The following is a 23,124-nucleotide window of genomic DNA, read 5'->3' as shown; positions in this document are numbered from 1 at the left end:
AGGAAATCACTGCAAGTAAACCAAAAACATTGACAGTGATGAATGAATGAAATGTGCTGCGTAATATTGTCGAATTTGGCATGGTCTTTCTTATTCTCGTGGCGTTGATAAATTTATGCCACACCAAATCTTTGGGAGTTATGCCTTTTAGAGATGTGACGTTCATGGACGAATAGAGTCTTTTAAACGGCTCTTTTAAGTGAACGATGAGAACCGATTCCCAGTTGTGAGCCATTTTTTATGCACATGCAAATTTAGTGATGGCAATTGCCCACTCTGCATATGCGTGCCACCCGACTGACAACTGAGCTAGAGATATAAAAAAGATGTGAAAAAAACCAACATTTTTTATTAGCATTTTCTTTAGCACAAACGGTTGTACGCCAGCAACATCATATCACATCTCACAGCAGGAAGTATTTTATCAACACCTGCTTTTTAAGTCTTAAACAAGTCAACTATGTGTGCAGTGCAAGGTGCAATGCAGTTATGTCATCATCTTGTAAAGTTCATCACTACAGTTACACTCAGTATACCCATCCATCTGTTTTTACTGCTTGTTCCTATAATAACATCTAGAATAATAGTAACAAAATTGATAATAAAGTAAAATAATTAAAGCTGTCAAAAATAACACGATAATAACGTGTTATCTATAAGTTTTTTTACGGCACAAAATTTTGGACCCTTGGAATGTTCCATACGGTGGAAAACTTCACTTGATACTGATGGGCCACAAGCGGAAAAATAGTAATCAGAAATGGCCAAAGAAAATATTATGGAAATTTTAAAAAATTTAATCCCAAAATCATGACAAGTTGTTCTCCCAACAAGACAAGACAATTTTTTCGTAGTGAACCATCTACACCGAAAAAAATGGCTGATACACGCGTCGTACAGAGAGGTGGGTGGAGCTTTACTTTCGTGTTTAGATTACAGTTAAGATGCATTAATAACATAAAATGTAGATTTCAATTTTAAAAGTTTTAGTAAGATATCATAAAAGCACAGCAGAAAAGAAAGACGGTAGGCAGGAAGTCAGTAGACACTTTTTTTGCAGTCAGGTCTGTCAAAACATGTCAAAACACCTCTTCTCAAACCATACACACTTTTACGGCTTCAAAATAAAAGCGCTATGCTCTACATCCGATTGAACAACATTAACAAAGTAAAAATGTGTTACATTACAGTCATGTTTTGTCAAATATGTTTTGTAATGTAATTTGTGATTTTTGCACCTAAATAAATGCTAGTACATCAGTTGAGAAATATTGGGGATTTTTTCTGGCTGGCTGAAATATTGTATAAATTATTTTATAACATGTTGTGGTTGACACAAAATGTTTAGCAGGCTGATTATTACAATTTAATAATACTTGGAGAAGGTAATGACATTGTCGTGCAGCAACACTGATTGAATACAATTAACCAATTAACTTCTGAATTGAATTGAATTGAATTATATTTATAAAGCGCTTTTCTCTAGCGACTCAAAGCGCTTTTGCATAGTGAAACCCAATATCTAAGTTACATTTAAACCAGTGTGGGTGGCACTGGGAGCAGGTAGGTAAAGTGTCTTGCCCAAGGACACAACGGCAGTGACTAGGATGGCGGAAGCGGGGATCGAACCTGTCACCCTCAAGTTGCTGGCACGGCCGCTCTACCAACCGAGCCAAACCGCCCCACACTTACTTGTACAACATGTGATGTACCGAATATCAGAAGCACTTATTCAGGTAGAAATATCACAGATTACATTACCAAACATTTCTGACAATCAATGCATGATTGTCACAATTCCACTTTTGTGCTATTAATTCATGAAACTTGTATCTAAACATGGCAGCGTAGCGCCTCTCCTCTAATCTCAAGTGCACCTACAGCAGGAATACGAATTCTGTATTCTTACAAAATACAAACTCTGGTAATTTTTTTTAATTGTCATTAAAAGCCTGTTTATGTCCTTTTTGAGCTGTTTAAAAAAGCATAACGTTTAAAACAGATTTAATTAAAGCAAATTATTGGTCCAGGTATGGTATTAAAAAATATTTTAAAAAAGATCTGTCTTTGGTACACTTTGTTAATTATAAAAAATTATATCTATTTTCAATGAATCGCAATAATTTTGAACAAACTATGAACAAAATGTGATTAAATATTTTAATCATTTGACAGTCCTAAAAATAGTATGGCATTCATGTTCATTCACAGACCTTTAACATGATATCTCACATCAAAAATATATAATATAAATCAACACAATCATTTAGGTGGGTGGGCATTTTGTAAAAACAGGAATTGTTATAATCACGTTTCATCAAACAGATCAATCAATCAATCAATCAATCAATGTTTATTTATATAGCCCTAAATCACAAGTGTCTCAAAGGGCTGCACAAGCCACAACGACATCCTCGGTACAAAGCCCACATAAGGGCAAGGAAAAACTCACCCCAGTGGGACGTCGATGTGAATATATATATAAATCACATATATATATGTGAATATAATATAAATCAACACAATCATTTAGGTGGGTGGGCATTTTGTAAAAACAGGAATTGTTATAATCACGTTTCATCAAACAGATATTAACATATTAACGTTGTCCCCTTAGGGGAAAATGGGTAAAACACGGCACGCTGTGTGTGTGTGTGTGTGTACACACACACACACACACACACACACATATATATATATATATATATATACACACACACACACACACACACACATTTATTTAAATACACACACACACACACACACACATATATATATATATATATATATATATATATATATATATATATATATACTGTACATATATATGTGTGTGTCTGTGTCGTGTGTGTAAAATATAAATAAAAAGACCAAGTGATTTAAAATGTTTACTTTTTTCAGTGGATTAATATTGGCCTGTGTAATACTGGATACTATACTTGGAGGATGGTCGTGTTGATGAAGTGTGTGGTAGTGGTGGTTGTGAGTTATTTTCACTTCAAACTGACATGAACTCTTATTAGTGGCGTGACTTTGGGGACTAGGAAGAAGTATTGTTGTGTTACAAACTTTGTTGTGGTGTTGCTTCTTTATTTGTGATTATTCCAAGCTGATTATCATCTACCCATGCGTAGTAGCGGCACTTGAACTGAATGTGACAGCGTGTCATTATTAGGACGGTCAGCTGGATTAAAAAACAGTATAATTTGTCTAGGTTCTGGAATCTAAATGGTCTTCCTGTACCGATCCAATTAGGTACCGGTACCAAAAATACCGGTACACGGTATAAATCCCTAACTACATTATATATATATAATTACAGCATGTACATAAAACTGTATTTTTTAAGGGTTGTATAGGCAGAATAGATCGTATCCCTATTACCTGAATTGTTAGCTGCCTCTTGCTAGCAGTATTTCACTATTTAGAATGCACAGAAAAAGGAAAGACGTGTGTTCTTGTCTCAGTGTGTGAATGTCGGTCGAAATTCCCCCCAAAATGCAGTTTTCCTTTAAGTATTTCATGTCGTCATGCTGTTTATCTATTTGGTTGTTTAGCTCCTTGCCAATTTCAACATGCGCCCTCTTAGTGTATCTTGTTCCTGGCTCTCCTCCACGTCCTCCTCCTCTGCATTCGAGGCGACATAAGACTTTTTTCCACCCATTACAATCATTAGGCAGTCAACATCTTTAAAGTTCTGACATCCGGGAATGTTAGCTTGTCTATTTAGTTCCTATGTAAGTTTCTTCCTAATGTTATTATCCTCATATTCCACTATACAATATAAACACATACACACAAGAATATAAAACATACTGATGACTTTCGGACTAACTTTCAAGGTGAATCACACGCCATTGGCAACGATGAGCTAATGTCTAAGCGATGACTTCACACAGGAAGTCCGAATATGCTTAGGAAGAGAGTAATATAGGTTTCCTCCTGAGGATACACAACAGGATGCTTCCTCTCTCTCTGCCATCAGAGATGAATGAAGTGTCGGAGACAAAAAAGCTGAATGATTCTTTTTCATCAATAAGTTTCTGAGTGGCTCAAACGATGCGTTAGAAGGGTTTGTAGGAGATTGTCTTGTGGTGAATACTTGATTGCTTGATTACAGAATAAATGCATGATTCAAGAAACCCTTCCTGTATTTAACTTTTGATGTGAAATTGGCACATATGGAAGTAATATTGTAGCTAAATTATTTGCAAACGCGTATCTCAATCCGTGCACGTGTAATCCAATTCACGTGTGTATGTACTAATGTGTGTGTCTGTATATCAAGAGTGTGTGTTATACAGAAAAGTGTGTTTTAGATCCGCATACATGTGTTTTAAATTGTCTGTCTGGCCCTAATCTGGCACATTGTGTAATTGGTAAATAAAAACAGAATACAATGTCTTACAAATCCTTTTCAACTTATATTCAATTGAATAGACAAGATATTTAATGTTGGAACTGCAAATAATCATTAACTTAGAATTTAATGGCAGCAACACCTTGCAAAAAAGTTGGCACAGGGGCATTTTTACCACTGTGTTACATGGCCTTCCCTTTTAACAACACTCAGTAAACGTTTTGGGAACTGAGGAGACCAATTTTTGAAGCTTTTCAGGTGGAATTCTTTCCCATTCTTGCTTGATGTACAGCTTAAGTTGTTCAACAGTCCAGGGTCTCCGTTTTTCGTATTTTAGGCTTCATAATGCGCCACACATTTTCAATGGGAGATATGTCTGGACTACAGGCAGGCCAGTCTAGTACCCGCACTCTTTTACTATGAAGCCACGCTGTTGTAACACGTGGCTTGGCATTGTCTTGCTGAAACAAGCAGGGGCGTCCATGAAAAAGACGTAGCTTGGATGGCAACATATGTTGCTCCAAAACTTGTATGTACCTTTCATCATTAATAAATAAATGATAAATGGGTTGTACTTGTATAGCGCTTTTCTACCTTCAAGGTACTCAAAGCGCTTTGACACTACTTCCACATTTACCCATTCACACACACATTCACACACTGATGGAGGGAGCTGCCATGCAAGGCGCTAACCAGCACCCATCAGGAGCAAGGGTGAAGTGTCTTGCTCAGGACACAACGGACATGACGAGGTTGGTACTAGGTGGGGATTGAACCAGGGACCCTCGGGTCGCGCACGGCCACTCTTCCACTGTGCCACGCCGTCCCTAATTAATGGTGCCTTCGTAGATATTTTTGATGCCGTACCGCCTGAGGGATCGAAGGTCACGGGCATTGCCGCTTACGTGCAGTAATTTCTCCAGATTCTCTGAACCTTTTTGATGATATTACAGACCCTAGATGGTGAAATCCCTAAATTCCTTGCAATAGCTCGTTGAGAAATGTTGTTTTTAAACTGTTGGACAATTTGCTCACACATTTGTTGACAAAGTGGTGACCCTCGCCCCATCCTTGTTTGTGAATGACTGAGCATTTCATGGAAGCTGCTTTTAAACCCAATCATGGCACCCACCTGTTCCCAATTAGCCTGTTCACCTGTGGGATGTTCCAAATAAGTGTTTGATGAGCATTCCTCAACTTTCTCAGTCTTTTTTGCCACTTGTGCCAGCTTTTTTGAAACATGTTGCAGGCATCAAATTCCAAATGAGCTAATATTTGCAAAAAATAACAAAGTTTACCAGTTCGAACGTTAAGTATCTTGTCTTTGCAGTCTATTCAATAGAATATAGGTTGAAAAGGATTTGCAAATCACTGTATTGTTTTTATTTACAATTTACACAACGTGCCAACTTCACTGGTTTTGGGTTTTGTAGTTACATGTGACTTTTGCGACACTTCTGCCGTAATACAACATGTGCGCGCGCATTCAGAAATGCGTGCGTGTAATACAATCTGCGTGTGCATATCTGAGGTGTGCCTAAATTTAACCAACCACGAAAGACACCACGCGATTTAAACCAATCAGAAACAACGTAAAGCTGAAGTACGTGAAAGGGAGACGCCAAGACCCACCTTACTTTGTTTCTGATTGGTTTAAATTGCGTAGTGTCTTCCGTGGTTGGTTAAATCAAACGTAGGCACGGTAGCTTGATGGCTTGGTCTGGGCTTAACGTCTTTCCCCATTAAGAAACGACATACCCCAATCTAAACGTATATAAACACATTGCTGTCTGAGCAACTAAAAACAACTTAAAACAGAGTGATCGTTCTATACTCAGAGGAATACAGGACGGAGGTGTTTTTACGATGTGTTCAAGGACCACTAAACAGAGAAGGACACAACGCCCGCCAGAAATAATAAATAATAATGATGGATTATTTGTTATGCACTTTTTATTCAAATAGATATTAAAGAGCTTTAGTACAAACTACTATTTCAAACAATTAATGCTTATCCACTAAAACTAGAGATGTCCGATAATATCGGACTGCCGATATTATCGGCCGATAAATGCTTTAAAATGTAATATCGGAAATTATCGGTATCGGTTTCAAAATTATCGGTATCGGTTTCAAAAAGTAAAATTTATGACTTTTTAAAACGCCGCTGTGTACACGGACGCAGGGAGAAATACAGAGCGCCAATAAACCTTAAAGGCACTGCCTTTGTGTGCCGGCCCAGTCACATTCACACACACAAGTGAATGCAAAGCATACCTGGTCAACAGCCATACAGGTCACACTGAGGGTGGCCGTATAAACAACTTTAACACTGTTACAAATATGCGCCACACTTTGAACTCACACCAAACAAGAATGACAAACACAATTAGGGAGAACATCCGCACCGTAACACAACATAAACACAACAGAACAAATACCCAGAACCCAGCACTAACTCTTCTGGGACGCTACAATATACAACCCCGCAACCCCTACAAAACCCTGTCCCCCCCAACCCCGCCCACCTAAACCTCCGCATGCTCTCTCAGGGAGAGCATGTCCCAAATTCCAAGCTGCTGTTTTGAGGCATGTTAAAAAAAATAATGCACTTTGTGACTTCAATAATAAATATGGCAGTGCCATGTTGGCATTTTTTTCCATAACTTGAGTTGATTTATTTTGGAAAACCTTGTTACATTGTTTAATGCATCCAGCAGGGCATCACAACAAAATTAGGAATAATAATGTGTTAATTCTATGACTGTATATATCAGTATCGGTTGATATTGGAATTGGTCATTAAGAGTTGGACAATATTGGGATATCGGCAAAAAAGCCATTATCGGACATCTCTAATTAAACATATAAAATAGGGCTGTGAATCTTTGGGCCCCACAAGATTTGATTAGATTTTTGGGGGTAACTATTCGATTCAGAATCGATTCTCAACTCAAAACAATTCTTGATTCAATACTTTTTTTTTAATAACATTGGGTGCCAGTTCTATAAATAACTACATTCCTCCATAAAATAGATAAACAGCTGCGATACATTTTGATATACTTACAAGAAAACTGTTTTTGTTGAATAAAATTCTACCCAAACATTTAATACAAATAAGGCAACAAGGGAATAATCCCAACACTTCTCTTTTCTAAAATAAATCTGTACAGCAGATATGGGCATCTACATCAACGATATGATTTGCCTGAGTGGATGGACAGGACAGATTTGAAAACAAAAAAACAAAAAACATTTAAATATTTTTTTTTTCTTCATCGATTAAGAATCGTTACAAATAACAATCGTGATTCATTCAAAAAATTAATTTTTGACACCCCTAATATAAAAAGTAAAACACTATCAGTGACACAGGAGAAACATGCAAAACAGTGGTGTTTCTAACAGTGTGTCCATTTATTTGAGTTATCAAAGGATAATTACCGTATATTACCAAATAAACGCCCTTGGGCAAATAACCACCCATGTCCTAATGACCCCATTTTGTGAATTAACCGCCTCTTCCTAATAACCGCCTATGTCCAAAAAGCCGCCCATGGGCTGTTATTTGCATAATTTAGATTAAAATGCTACTGGGGTTGCGTTTGCTGCAGTATTATTGTTTTGATGGTTTTATAGAGTACTTGGTACCATCATTTTATTTTTCCTGTATGCTGCTTTATTTAAAACTTGGAGTACTGTAGCCTTTATTTTATTTAAGTGACAGTATTATTGTTCTGTTTTAATGGTGGGTTTTATACTTGAGTACTTGGTACCATAATTAAATTTTTCCCGGTAGGCTGCTTTATTTAAAAAGTTTATTTATTTTTAGTATTGGTATTCTATTTGACAATTGTTGCACTACTGCCATGTTGAGGCCTTGTTGATCTCTTGTCTTTTGATAGCCTACCTCATGTTGATCTCTTGTTTTTTTGTTTGTATGTTTACAATAGCTTTTATATTTCAAGTTTTCTGTACGAAAAAAAAATACTGGACAGTAACCATTGTAACCAAATAATGGCTTGGTGCAGGCTGGTGCAAAAATAAATAAAAGCCTTGTGCAAATAACCGCCTGCTTCTTTTAAACGCCTGTCTCCAAAATCGATTTTGTGAAATAAATGCCCGGCTACTATTTGGTAATATACGGTAACTTGGTCAAAAGATGGTACTAATGAAGTACTGCGGTACTAATTAATTCAAAAGGTTGCTATACTGCTTTTGATTAATACCGGTACTTTTATTTTTCATCGACATGATGTGCGCCACGGTGACAATGCTGGCATACAAGCCACAACGCATGCTAGTCAATACACGCACACACAGCACTTGCAAGCAGAAACAGTGTAAAGACAGAAGATGAAGAATGGACGTATTTTGGCTTCACACCTAACAATAAAGGTGGATCGATAAACACTGAGGCGCTGCTCTAAAACATAGCTAGCTAATAGCTAGTTAGCAGCTAACGTCTCTCTGTAGTGTTTTCGCTACTTCTAAATCACTAATCCTTGCCTCCGTGGCGACAAAGTAAGTTGCGTACAAATATCAAACCAATGCAGGACGAGGAAAAGCTAAACATGCTTCACTAAACACGAAGGAGAACACAATACCTCACAGTCACTGCTAACAGCAAGCTAGCGCTCGGAGTGTAAACAAAAGGGTGGGTCTACACAGATATGGATTGCAACGATATCAAGTACAAGAGGCGTATCTAGTCGATACTACAATGATTACATCGACATCATTTATCAACACAAAATCTTTTTTTCCCGTTTTTTAAAAATGTTTTATTATGTTGTATTATGTTTTTATTATTGCACATGAAGACTTATGACCAGTGTATGACCATGCTAGGTATCACATCGATACCCAAATTTGTGGTATCACCCAAAACTTATGTATTGAACACCAGAAGAATAAGGGCTTATTACATTTTAACAGAAGTGTAGATAGAACATGTTGAAAGACAAAGTAAGCAGATATTAACAGTAAATGAACAAGTAGATTAGTAATCAATTTTCAACCGCTTGTCCCTCATAATGTTGACAAAATAATAGAATGGAAAATGACACAATATGTTGCTGCATATGTCAGCAGACTAATTAGGAGCCTTTGTTCGCTTACTTACTACTAAAAGACAAGTTGTCTTGTATGTTCACTATTTTATTTAAGGACAAAATTGTCTTCAGAAGAAACAAATGTTCAATTAATCATACAACTTTTCGTTAAAATAAAGCCAATAATGCTATTTGCTCTAAAACTTCCTGGATCTCAGGAAACAGAGTGGACCGACACCAGCAGATGACATGGCACCCCAAACCATCACTGATGGTGGAAACTTTACACTAGACTTCAGGCAACGTGGATCCTGTGCCTCTCCTGTCTTCCTCCAGACTCTGGGACCTCGATTTCCAAAGGAAATGCAAAATTTGCATGGTTGGGTGATGGTTTGGGGTGCCATGTCATCTGCTGGTGTCGGTCCACTCTGTTTCCTGAGATCCAGGGTCAACGCAGCCGTCTACCAGCAAGTTTTAGAGCACTTCATGCTTCCTGCTGCTGACCTGCTCTATGGAGATGGAGATTTCAAGTTCCAACAGGACTTGGCGCCTGCACACAGCGCAAAATCTACCCGTGCCTGGTTTACGGACCATGGTACTTCTGTTCTAAATTGGCCCGCCAACTCCCCTGACCTTAGCCCCATAGAAAATCTGTGGGGTATTGTGAAAAGGAAGATGCAGAATGCCAGACCCAAAAACGCAGAAGAGTTGAAGGCCACTATCAGAGCAACCTGGGCTCTCATAACACCTGAGCAGTGCCAGAAACTCATCGACTCCATGCCACGCCGCATTAACGCAGTAATTGAGGCAAAAGGAGCTCCAACCAAGTATTGAATATTGTACATGCTCATATTTTTCATTTTCATACTTTTCAGTTGGCCAACATTTCTAAAAATCCCTTTTTTGTATTAGCCTTAAGTAATATTCTAATTTTGTGACACACGGAATTTTGGATTTTCATTTGTTGCCACTTCAAATCATCAAAATTTAATGAAATAAACATTTGAATGCATCAGTCTGTGTGCAATGAATAAATATAATGTACAAGTTACACCTTTTGAATGCAATTACTGAAATAAATCAAGTTTTTCAAAATATTCTAATTTACTGGCTTTTACCTGTATATATAAGAAATACTTGAATTTCAGTGAATTCTAGCTATAAATATACTCCTTCCCTCTTAGCCCCGCCCCCTGACCGCCTCGCCCACCCCGACCCCACCCACCTCAAATCCCCCCGATCTCCCGAATTCGGAGGTCTCAAGGTTGGCAAGTATGGCATACAGTCGTGGTCAAAAGTTTACGTACACTTGTAAAGAACATAATGTCATGGCTGTCTTCAGTTTCCAATCATTTCTACAACTCTTATTTTTTTGTGATAGAGTGATTGGAGCACATACTTGTTGGTCACAAAAAACATTCCTGAAGTTTGGTTCTTTTATGAATTCATTATGGGTCTACTGAAAATGTGACCAAATCTGCTGGGTCAAAAGTATACATACAGCAATGTTAATATTTGGTTACATGTCCCTTGGCAAGTTTCACTGCAATAAGAGACTTTTGGTAGCCATCCACAAGCTTCTGGTTGAATTTTTGACCACTCCTCTTGACAAAATTGGTGCAGTTCAGCTAAATTTGTTGGTTTTCTGACATGGACTTGTTTCTTCAGCATTGTCCACACGTTTAAGTCAGGACTTTGGGAAGGCCATTCTAAAACCTTAATTCTAGCCTGATTTACCCATTCCTTTACCACTTTTGACGTGTGTTTGGGGTCATTGTCCTGTTGGAACACCCAACTGCGCCCAAGACCCAACCTCTGGGCTGATGATTTTAGGTTGTCCTGGAGAATTTGGAGGTAATCAACAGCCAACAGCCAAACAGCTCAATTTTTGTTTCATCTGACCACGGAACTTTCCTCCAGAAGGTCTTATCTTTGTCCATGTGATGTCAGATGAAACAAAAATTGAGCTGTTTGGCCACAATACCCAGCAATATGTTTGGAGGAGAAAAGCTGAGGCCTTTAATCCCAGGAACACCACACCTACTGTCAAGCATGATGGTGGTAGTGTTATGCTCTGCGCCTGTTTTGCTGCCAATGGAACTGGTGCTTTACAGAGAGTAAATGGGACAATGAAGAAGGAGGATTACCTCCAAATTCTTCAGGACAACCTAAAAACAACAGCCCAAAGGTAAATCTTGGGCGCAGTTGGGTGTTCCAACAGGACAATGACCCCAAACACACGTCAAAAGTGGTAAAGGAATGGCTAAATCAGGCTAGAATTAAGGTTTTAGAATGGCCTTCCCAAAGTCCTGACTTAAGCGTGTGGACAATGCTGAAGAAACAAGTCCATGTCAGAAAACCAACAAATTTAGCTGAACTGCACCAATTTTGTCAAGAGGAGTGGTCAAAAATTCAACCAGAAGCTTGCCAGAAGCTTGTGGATGGCTACCAAAAGCGCCTTATTGCAGTGAAACTTGCCAAGGGACATGTAACCAAATATTAACATTGCTGTATGTATACTTTTGACCCAGCACATTTGGTCACATTTTCAGTAGACTCATAATAAATTCATAAAAGAACCAAACTTCATGAATGTTTTTTGTGACCAACAAGTATGTGCTCCAATCACTCTATCACAAAAAAAAAAGAGTTGTAGAAATGATTGTAAACTCAAGACAGCCATGACATTATGTTCTTTACAAGTGTAACTTTTGACCACGACTGTATATTCTGCATTTACATGAAGACAGACACGCTAAACAGATTGCGCTCCTTTTTGGCTCACTAAAGAGACGCGAGTAGATCAGCTTTGCGTGTTCTATCAAGTTTGCACATGTTTTAGTACGCGCAAACCTTAGATCAGGCCCTTTGTATTTGTGGTGGAATCGTGACAATCTCCCATTTTGATGTTTTTAGTGATGTTTACATGCTCACAGCCTGGTAACGTGTTTTCCTTTTGTGGAATCCCCTGTCGTCATTTTCAGGTCCCGGGCTCGATCCGTCACTTATCACTCGGCGCAGGGGGCGTTTTGGAAGCTGGTTTTCTTCTGTGTCCTTCTAGCCAGGGAGGTGTTTGGATGGAAAGTTCGGGGGTGGGAGAAGGGAAGACTGAAGTAGGGCGGTGGATGCAGGAGGTTTGGTATTCCGCGCTGCCTCTCAGACTAAAAAAAAAAAAAAAAGTTCTCATCTCTCTTATAAGAAATAGAAAGATCCTTTGGGGTGTGTAAGCATTCCGTGCCGCATTTCAATAAAGCAAAATAGTTCAACGTCGATACCTTCGTCTTATTGGTAACTTTCACAAGAAAGAAAAACAAACCGTTGCTAGTCTGCTTCCCATCGCGGCGTGTGAAAGATTTACAGATGGAGGAGGGGATGAGGAAGTGAACGTGTGTAAGTGTCTCCATGGTGATGTGTGTCTGCTCTGCGTGAGAATGGGGTTCCTTTACTGGTTGCCATGCCAACCCCATCGGCTGTCGATTGGCTAGAGAGCTCGTGCCAGGTCAGAGGTCAGCGAGGCGTCTTTGTGCTCCTGTCACCCAAAGCAAAGTCTGGTGTTTTTGTCAGAAACCCTTCTTCCCCACCTCCTGGTTTCTATCCCTTATCTTTCTCAGCTCCATGGCGATAACCTCCTTGTTGTCTCTGCAGGGAAGTTCAAGTTGTTGGATGAAGACCGAGACATCAGGGATCCGGTCCAGTATTTCTCCAGCGTGGAAGAGGTGGCTGCAGTGTTCCCCGACCGTGTCTTCGTCATGGAAACGGTCACTTTCAGCGTCAAGGTTCATGCCCTTGTTGCTTCGCTCTCAGACTTTTAAACACTGGCCTTTGTATGCACTCACTGGCCCAAGCATCACGCACAGTGAGATCCAGCACAAGAAGTCTGCCTTCCTGCAGACGCCTCAACTTTGTTGTTGAATTTTGACGACGCGTCCTTCATCGAATATGGGGAACATTTACTAATACCGTATTTTCCGGACAATAGGGCGCACCGGATTATAAGGCGCACTGCCGATGAATGGTCTATTTTTTATCTTTTTTCATATATTAGGCACACCGGATTATAGGGCGCATTAAAGGAGTAATATTATTATTTTTTTCTAAATGTAAAACACTTCATCTACATAACATGTAATGGTAGTTCTTTGGTCAAAATGTTGCATAGATAATGTTTTACAGATCATATTCAAGTCACTTTCTGACAGTCGCTTCTGGATGCGCCGTTTTGTGGGCGGTCTTATTTATGTGGCTCACTTTCGGCAGCGTCTTCTCCCCGTCATCTTTGTTGTAGCGGTGTAGCGTGCAAGGACGGGAGTGGAAGAAGTGTCAAAAGATGGAGCTAACTGTTTTAATGGCATTTAGACTTTACTTAAAACCAATAACGGAGCAGCATCTCCTCATCTGGAAACAACAACACAGGAAATGTGTCCCGTGAAAAAACGTCCGACCGGAACTCTCTAATAACTAAAGTTCCTTGGGTGAATAATTTAAACTCACTACGCCGGTATGTTTTAGCGCTTTCATCGCGAGTTTACTGACAGATATAAGTAAGAACTTTACACTACTTTATATTAGAAATGGCAACAGCGGAGGATGCATGTCACATAGCAAGAAGATAGAGAAAAAGAAGATGCTTATTGACTACGGTGTCGGCAGGGACTGCAAAAGCGGGGGCGCGCAATTTTTCAGGATTTACGCAGATCCAAAATACAGATCAGCAGGTACCAGAAGGTAAGAAAAGTTGATTTTACATAATATTGTGAAACAAAACACCAGATATGTCTTACCTTATACACACACCATAATAATACTCGTATGTTTAATGTGCCGACAATCCATCAAGCGTTGCGGCTTCATAGCTCACCAAAGTCGTACGAAAACATTTTGATAGATTTTTGAGCGCCGTGTGTAATGTTCTATATTTTCAATGGAACATTTAAAATGTTTGGTGTTGTTTACTTGAGAGTGCAGGTTGAACTTATATCTTATGTGTGACTGCCATCTACTGGTCACACTTGTCATTACACCATGTACCAAATAAGATGGCTTCGAGGTGGGTAAGCTGAACCAAACTTATTCCTTACATTAGGCGCACCGGGTTATTAGGCGCACTGTCGAGTTTTGAGGGAAAAAAAGGATTTAAAGTGCGCCTTATAGTCCGGAAAATACGGTATGTTTAACGGGATCAAAGAGTTGCTCGCTGAACGTTCTGAAATGCTATTGCCATTTACCCCAATGCTACCTTGTGATGATGTAGCCTAGCTAGTCTTCTTCAAACCAATAAAACTACCGTATTTTCCGGACTATAGCACGCATCGATATATAAGCCGCACCCACTAAATTTTAGAAGAAAAAAATATTTTCCCATAAATTAGCCGCACCGGACTATGAGCCGGAGATTTTCTTTTACAATTAATGTTTTCCTTTTTTTTTTTTTTAGCAGTTTTGAATAGGCTTTGAGCTATTGAACACTTTTCTTTACCCTTGGACCTATAAACCTATTTTTACCTTTCTATATAAACTTTGGACATTGGAATATAAACACATGACTATTGAACATATTGGTTATAACTTGAATTGTAATTGTCAATGTAATCTTATGGTTTGTTGTTCATACCAGATTACCATATTTTCCGGACTTTAGAGCACACCGCACCCACTACATTTTAAAAGAAAAAGTCGCAGATATATAAATTGTGAAATGTTATTTAAGCAGAAATATTTTGTAAATATTTATTTACATATCTTAATTGTTTCCAAACGGTGCCTGTAACACGCCAGTAAAACGGCTGATCAAACAAAACAGAAGTCATCGTCATGGACCCACTCGCTGCAGAAGCCAGCTCTCCAATCAGCTAAACAGACTCAATAACTCCACGGTGACGTCTTAGGGAATTTACTGAGGAATTTGTGAAACTGACACAATGCAAAAAGAATGACATTGTAAGTTAATAATACTAACACAGACACTCGTAAATGTGTTAGCATATCAGCTAATGCTAGCGAGGCTAGCTTTATTACATTACAATTGCATGTACAAATATGCATGAAAACACTCCTACACACATCACACATGGGATGGTAGTAAGTGTAAAGGGTTTTAGTTATTGTGTAAAACTTACAAACGTTGCTTAGAGTGATGAATGAAGAATCCATACGAGTATAAACGCCCCACTATTTGAGAAGGACTGTGTTAGTTAGAGATTCTAAATTGTCTATAAGTGTAAAAGTGAGTGACTGCTAGTTTAGTTTATATGTAGTGCACATCACCTTTCACCCACAGAACACTGGGATAGGCTCCAGCTCACCTGTGACCCTTGACAGGATGAGTAAAATATCTGGAACAGTATGCAAAGACCACTCTTGTATTGGATCTCATTAGATTGTGTGTACCTAATGAATGGGCCCGTGATAGTAGTTTATGATGACACTTTTCAAATGTTCTACTGTGTCGTGTGTACAATTGTGCAGGTGGTCTCGGGGGAGTTCAGCGAGGACAGCGAGCCGTACAGCTTCACTCTGCAGGCGGGAGATGAGCTGTCACTCATGGGGAAGGCGGAGCTTCTGTGTGCCTCGCCTACTAAGGAAAGGACAGGACTGAGCGCACTCTTGAGACGCCTGGGAAAGACTCCCCGAAGTAAGAAACCCAATGCATTTATTTTCTTCACCAGTAGTATATAATGACACATACTCGGGGGTGGCTCTTGAGTGGGTGACGTCACCCAAAGGGGGCGGGGCTTAGACAACATGTTCAACGTTCACAGACGCCATTTTAACCCGGAAGTAAACATACGTCATATCCGTAACCATTTTTAAAATTCCGGTTATTTACATTATGAAAAATATATTACCTGATTATTTGGAACATTTACTCACAGACAAACTTACTTTTAAGGGAAAAAAAAGTTAAAACCGTAGTAAGAATGATTTCTGGCTACAATCTCACACAGCCATGCATTTCTTATGTAGTGTGTCAACAGCAAGTTACTCAGGGTAATGTGTGACCATACATCCTTAACATGATCATCATGATGTACTTTTTGTCAAATAAATGGCAGATTTATTTGGAACTACAAAAATAGTGAGGGATGTGTGTGTGTGTACGAGTTTAAAAAAAAAACGGCTTCTTGACATGACATGTGTTTACTGTCACGGCTGGTCACACCAGGCCGTGCCTTATGTTGCGTTTTGTTAGTGTTCTTCTGTGTTTAGTGTGTGTTCCTGTCCTGTGCTCTTATTTTGGTGGCACTTCCTGTTGTGTGGGTGTTTTTTTCATAACTGCTTTACGCATGCCTTCAAGCACTTCTTCCCCTCACCCGTTTTCTGTTTGTGATTAGCACTATTTAAGTTGATCCTTTAGCTACCTTTGTTGTCGGGACGTTATTCTCTGTTTACTGGTGACTATTGACGATCCTTTGATGCCAAGCTCTTGTACGCACACACTTTGTGGACGCCGTCTGCTCCACAATTCCTGTGAGTGTTTTGCTGGGTTTCAGCAGTTTGTTTTGTTGTCATCATAGTCTGGCCGTTCAGAGCACTTCCCTTCTGCTCTCTGTTTTGTTTTTTCTGTTTAAGTAACAAATACCCCTTTTTACTTCACGCTGCTACCTCATTCGTCTGCATCCTCAAAATAACAACAAACTCTGGCGTAAGGGTGTAACGGTACATGTATTTGTATTGAACTGTTTCGGTACGGGGGATTCGGTTCGGTTCGGAGGTGTACCAAACGAGTTTCCACACGGACATATTAAGTGGCGTACCGCACGTTGTGTTGTGTAAACAATGCACACCGAGGCACAACACACGGCATGCTAGCAGCGACCGGGCTACTACAACATGCAAAAGCCAGAGCTGGAAGACCCTCCTGCCTCGTTAAGATCTCCCGTTTGGGAACATTTCGGTTTTGCGGTGCGATACAACAATGGATAACATCGCTTCAACGAAGATAAAGACGAACAAACAGCTCCCACCGCATTCAAGCAGCCTCTCCTCAGCGAGTCAGGCAGGGCTAAAGCAATAACGAATGCCGTTGGTGTTTTTATAGCAGCAGATTTAAGGCCATATTGCCTTAAAAACTAGATTTTGACCCACTTCTATGGTGTAAGAACAATGAGCCCATGTATCCTCTTACTGCCAAGTTAGCCAGGCACTACCTCGCCATACCTGCTAGTTCCGTGCCCAGCAAAAGGGTATTTTCCACAGCTGGAGACATTTTAACTGCAAGCAGGTCTGCTCTTTCTGCAGACAATGTGGATGAACTGATTTTTCTGGCAAAAAACATGAAAATTGAGTGAAAGGGTTAAAGGCTGGGGAAAAAACAAAAGTTAATCTGAGGCTGAGTTGACTTGAAACTGTTTAATGTTGCACTTTTTGTGTGTAGAAGAAAAGTTTTGTCATTTTATTTAATCTGAGCAACAACTTTAAGCAGTTTAATGTTGCACTTTATACGTGGAAATGTTGCACTTTATATGGAGAAAGGTTTTGTTAAGAAACCAATTCTGAGCCTTATCTTATTTAGTTTTTATTTTATATATGTTGACTGCATTAACCCTGGCAATCGACCCTGTGTGTATATGTATGTTATTGTTATGTTAAAAGGATAAAGCCATTGTTTACAAATTTTGGTAAATAAATAACCAGAAAATGTATATTTTGTTTTTTTCTTACTGTACCGAAAATGAACCGTACCGTGACCTCTAAGCTGAGGTACGTACCGAACCGAAATTTTTGTGTACCGTTACACCCTTACTCTGGCGTCTTCCACAACGCACCGTTTGACACCTCTTGACATTTACTTCTGGGTAAAAATGGGCTCTGTGGTGTAATTGGCCATGTGATCTAAGCTAGACCCCTCCACACACAATACACCCAAATAAGTGTCATTACATAGCCTACTACTTACACCGCCTTGTGCTCGGTCGGGTAAGTCAAATAATGCATCAAGTATTATCTAACAATGATGCTCTTGGAAAAAATATATAGTTTATTAAAAACTATACTTGTATGAGACCATAAACCCATTGGGGCGGTATAGCTCGGTTGGTAGAGCGGCCGTGCCAGCAACTTGAGGGTTGCAGGTTCGATCCCCGCTTCCGCCATCCTAGTCACTGCTGTTGTGTCCTTGGGCAAGACACTTTACCCACCTGCTCCCAGTGCCATCCACACTGGTTTAAATGTAACTTAGATATTGGGTTTCACTATGTAAAGCGCTTTGAGTCACTAGAGAAAAGCGCTATATAAATATAATTCACAAATTCACAATATTGTGCCATAAATCATGGTGACGTATAAATCCGGTTAAAATGGCAGATTTATTTGGAACTGCAAACTGTGTATTTCCGGGTAAAAAAAAATTGGCTGCTGGATGACATACAGTATGTTTACGTCTGGGTAAAAATAGCGTCTGTGCTGTCATTGGTCATTGTCATTGTCTTTGGGTGACGCCCCCCACCCCAATAGAAGTCATTATATACTAGAACACCACCTTGGGTGAGTCACAGAGGAGTCGGAGCCTATCTCAGTTTACTTTAGGTGAGAGCCGGGGACACCAGTCAATCACAGGATACCAGGGCCATCTCCTGGCATAAACGCTCCATTATGTCCTTTTAGGACCTCAACATAGAGATAATCGCTGATCCAGCCTCGATTCAAACACTGTCATGACAGATTTACAGACAAATTTCTTAAAACGACCTTACTATTTATAACATCTAAGGAAAACATTTTTTTTCATAGTTTTTGCCTTTTTATTGTGTTTGATTTTTAAATTAATCAGCAGTTTTGAATAGTCTTAACTGCGAGAGGAGCTATCAAACACTTTTCTTTCCCCTTGGACCTATAAACATATTCTTAGCTTTTCATATGAACTTTGAACATTATTTGGAATATAAACACATGACTATTGAACATATTGAATTGAACTTGAATTGTAGTTGTCAATATAGCCTTTTGGTTTGTTGTTTATACATGATTACTGTATTTTTCGGACTATAGAGTGCACCGGGATATAAGCCGCACCCACAATTTTTTTTTTCCCATATGTAGGCCGCAAATATATACATTGTGAAATGAGTTATGTACACAGAAAGATTCTGTGAATGTATATTTTTATACCTTAATTGTTTCCAAACGGTGCTTGTAACACGGCAGTAAAACGGTTGATCAAAGAAAACAGAAGTAATCGTCATGGACCCAGTAGCTGTGGAAGCTCGCTCTCCAACCAGCTCAACAGACTCAATAACTCCACTGTGACGTTTAGGTGAGTTTACCGAGCAATTTGCAAAACAGAAACAATACAAAAATAAAGCAGTTAGTAATAGTAATAATACTAACAGACACTCGTAAACATGTTAGCATATTAGCTAATGCTAACATTGCTAGCGTCATTACATCACGATATGCATGAAAACACTCCCGACACACATCACACATAGGACGGTGTACTAAGTATAGACAGTTTTTAGTTATTTTGTCAAACTTACACACAATGCTTGAAATGATGAATGAAGAATCCATGAGTATAAACAGTATGAACGGCTAAAAGACTGAACGATGCGCCGGTTGAAAAAATAAATAAATAAAGGATTTCCGGTAAATGGAAGGACACTGCAGCACCTGCAGTGAGCGAATTTGTCCAAAAGATGGTGCCATAGCATAAATAAAACACCCTCTCAGTGTTTTTGCTTGTTTTGTTTTTTTTACAAAATTATTTTTACTATGGCCGCCACCAAAAAAAAAAACATAAATTAGCCACTCCCTCTTACAAGTTGCAGGGTTCAAAGTGTAAGAAAAAAGCAGCGGTTTATAGTCCGGAATTTACGGTATTTTTAGTAAATACAAATATCTGTATAACTTATACAATGGTAATAATAATTCACTTCCAAATGAATGTGAGTGTGAATGGTGCCTATGTCTATCTGTGATGAGGTGGCGACTTGTCCAGGTTGTACCCCGCTTTCCGCCCGAATGCAGCTGAGATGACCCCCCGCGACCCCAAAAGGGACAAGCGGTAGAAAATGGATGGATGGATATCTAATTATAAATGTAGTTGAACTGCATTTTTGTTGGGTGTGTCTTTAAAGGGGAACATTACCACAATTTCAGAAGGGTTAAAACCATTAAAAATCAGTTCCCAGTGGCTTATTTTATTTTTCGAAGTTTTTTTCAAAATTTCACCCATCACGCAATATCCCTAAAAAAAGCTTCAAAGTGCCTGATTTTAACCATCGTTATATACACCCGTCCATTTTCCTGTGACGTCACATAGTGATGCCAATACAAACAAACATGGCGCATAGAACAGCAAGCTATAGCGACATTAGCTCGGATTCAGACTCGGATTTCAGCGGCTTAAGCGATTCAACAGATTACGCATGTATTGAAACGGATGGTTGTAGTGTGGAGGCAGGTAGCGAAAACGAAATTGAAGAAGAAACTGAAGCTATTGAGCCATATCTGTTTGAACCGTATGCAAGCGAAACCGACGAAAACGACACGACAGCCAGCGACACGGGAGAAAGCGAGGACGAATTCGGCGATCGCCTTCTAACCAACGATTGGTATGTGTTTGTTTGGCATTAAAGGAAACTAACAACTATGAACTAGGTTTACAGCACATGAAATACATTTGGCAACAACATGCACTTTGAGAGTGCAGACAGCCCATTTCAGGCGCGCTAAGAACATATATACTTTTCCACGATTTCAGCACTCAGGTTAACCATACCTAAATAGACACAAAATACTGCATTACACAAGACTACCCGAATGTACTCGAATGATTGAAAAAAATAAATGTTTTTAAGCTAAATTATTGGTAAACACAGTTTATGTATAATAATTTACATAAAACCGCGAGTAATGAATAAAGTTTTCATCAATTAATATATTCTGTAGACATACCCTCATCCGCTCTCTTTTCCTGAAAGCTGATCTGTCCAGTTTTGGAGTTGATGTCAGCAGGCCAGGGAAGCTAGGGTCTTTATCGTTGGAAATGCATCTGCTGTGAGTGTCGCAGGATATCCACACATTCTTGCCATCTCTGTCATAGCATAGCTTTCGTCGGTAAAGTGTGCGGAACAAACGACTGACCATTTCGTCGGCTTTCCCCACACCCTCGTATTTTGAACAAATTTCGTCCAATTTCTTGCCACTTTCGCATCTTTGGGCCACTGGTGCAACTTGAATCCGTCCCTGTTCGTGTTGTTACACCCTCCGACAACACACCGACGAAAGTGAGAAAATGGCGGATTGCTTCCCGATGTGACGTCACGTTGTGATGTCATCGCTCCGAGAGCGAATAATAGAAAGGCGTTTAATTCGCCAAAATTCACCCATTTAGAGTTCGGAAATCGGTTAAAAAAATATATGGTCTTTTTTCTGCAACATCAAGGTATATATTGACGCTTACATAGGTCTGGTGATAATGTTCCCCTTTAAGTTGGTTTGTATTGCTTGTGTTGCAGGTAAGACTCCCTGCTTGGTGTGTATGAACCATCGCACCAATCAGAGCGTCAGCCTGCCTTTTGCCTGCCGTGGACGCTTTTGCACCCGCTCCCCTTTGGAGCAAGGCATGCTGGGTGGAGAGCATACGGTCCGCAGCATCATCGAGAGGGTCCGCCTCCCCGTCAATGTGTCCGTGCCGTCACGCCCGCCGCGAAACCCTTACGACCGCCACGCCGTACGAGAAGGCCACCGCTACAAGCTGCTCAACATCGTCAGCAAGACGGTCGTGCTCTGCATGGTCCTCCGCCAACAGGAAGTGTCGCCCTCTCACTTCCTGCTGCTGCGCTGCATGCCGCGCTTCAACGTGGCCGAGGCGTCCGCGCACACGGTGGCGCTCGAGAGCCTCTTCTTGCGGTACGCCTTCGACACCGACACCTACTCCCGTGCCGTGAGGGAAACCCGTCCGGAGTTGGAGTGCATGACGGAGGAGTGTGTGAGCCCGCGGCGCTCTCGCACGTGCGTGACGGCCCAGGACTCGTTGGCGCCAGCGCTGCAGCAGCTGTCCATGTGCGGATACGGGGGCGGGGTTTCGGACAGCCTATCACAACGCTGCAGGGACTCTCTTGGAGTCCAGCTGGGGGAAGGGCCAGGTGAGGAAAGGGAGTACGTGACCCCTGAGTGGACTGAGGATGAAATGAGGACCACTGAGGAGATCCCATATGAGGAACTTTGGACCAATCAGAACGCAGAGGGCATAGGAAAGGAGGCAAACCTTATTTCCTTCCGTTCTGCGTCCTCGCTGGACGGTTCCCTTGGTACCATGGTGACAACAGTGGCTGCTCCGCCTCCTGTTCCTCCAAAGTCTGATGCTGTGAGTTAATTATTCAAAACCTACTGATTTTAAAGTACTATGTTGACAAACATTTAATTAACATCTGCTTTTTTGAATGTAAATAATAGCTGTAGGTAAAATACACACCACAATACTCTTGTTGTACTCTAATTGTACACACACTATTTGATTATTATAAAACTTATCCATTATTGGATTTGTGTTTCCTTGACAACATAAGGCCACACAAGGCAGAAAAAAGGAGAGCGAGAACTGGCAGGAGATATGATCCCAATAAAAATATGTTTTACATATGATTTTATGAACTCATAAAAATGTTACTTTACCTGAAGGTTTTGTTTATATGGCCACCACTTTAGAGGACAATTTTATGAGAGGAAAAAAAAAAAAAAGAAAAAAGAAAAAAAAAAGCAGGC

The 23,124-nt window shown here is 40.0% G+C and overlaps 1 protein-coding gene across 1 annotated transcript in view; it reads left to right on the top strand.

Moving 5' to 3' along the window:
* The window catches only part of gareml (GRB2 associated, regulator of MAPK1-like), a 57,565-nt gene that overhangs the window by 25,928 nt on the left and 8,513 nt on the right, over nucleotides 1-23,124 (top strand). Inside the window, exons 3-5 of the mRNA XM_061987185.2 lie at nucleotides 13,063-13,193; nucleotides 15,883-16,048; nucleotides 21,876-22,726. Of these exons, the coding sequence (XP_061843169.2) occupies nucleotides 13,063-13,193; nucleotides 15,883-16,048; nucleotides 21,876-22,726 (1,148 nt within the window). The remainder of the gene's footprint in view (nucleotides 1-13,062; nucleotides 13,194-15,882; nucleotides 16,049-21,875; nucleotides 22,727-23,124) is intronic.

The sequence above is a fragment of the Nerophis lumbriciformis genome, linkage group LG26, assembly GCF_033978685.3.
Source record: "Nerophis lumbriciformis linkage group LG26, RoL_Nlum_v2.1, whole genome shotgun sequence".
NCBI lineage: Eukaryota > Metazoa > Chordata > Actinopteri > Syngnathiformes > Syngnathidae > Nerophis > Nerophis lumbriciformis.
This window is presented reverse-complemented; position numbering and strand designations above follow the sequence as displayed.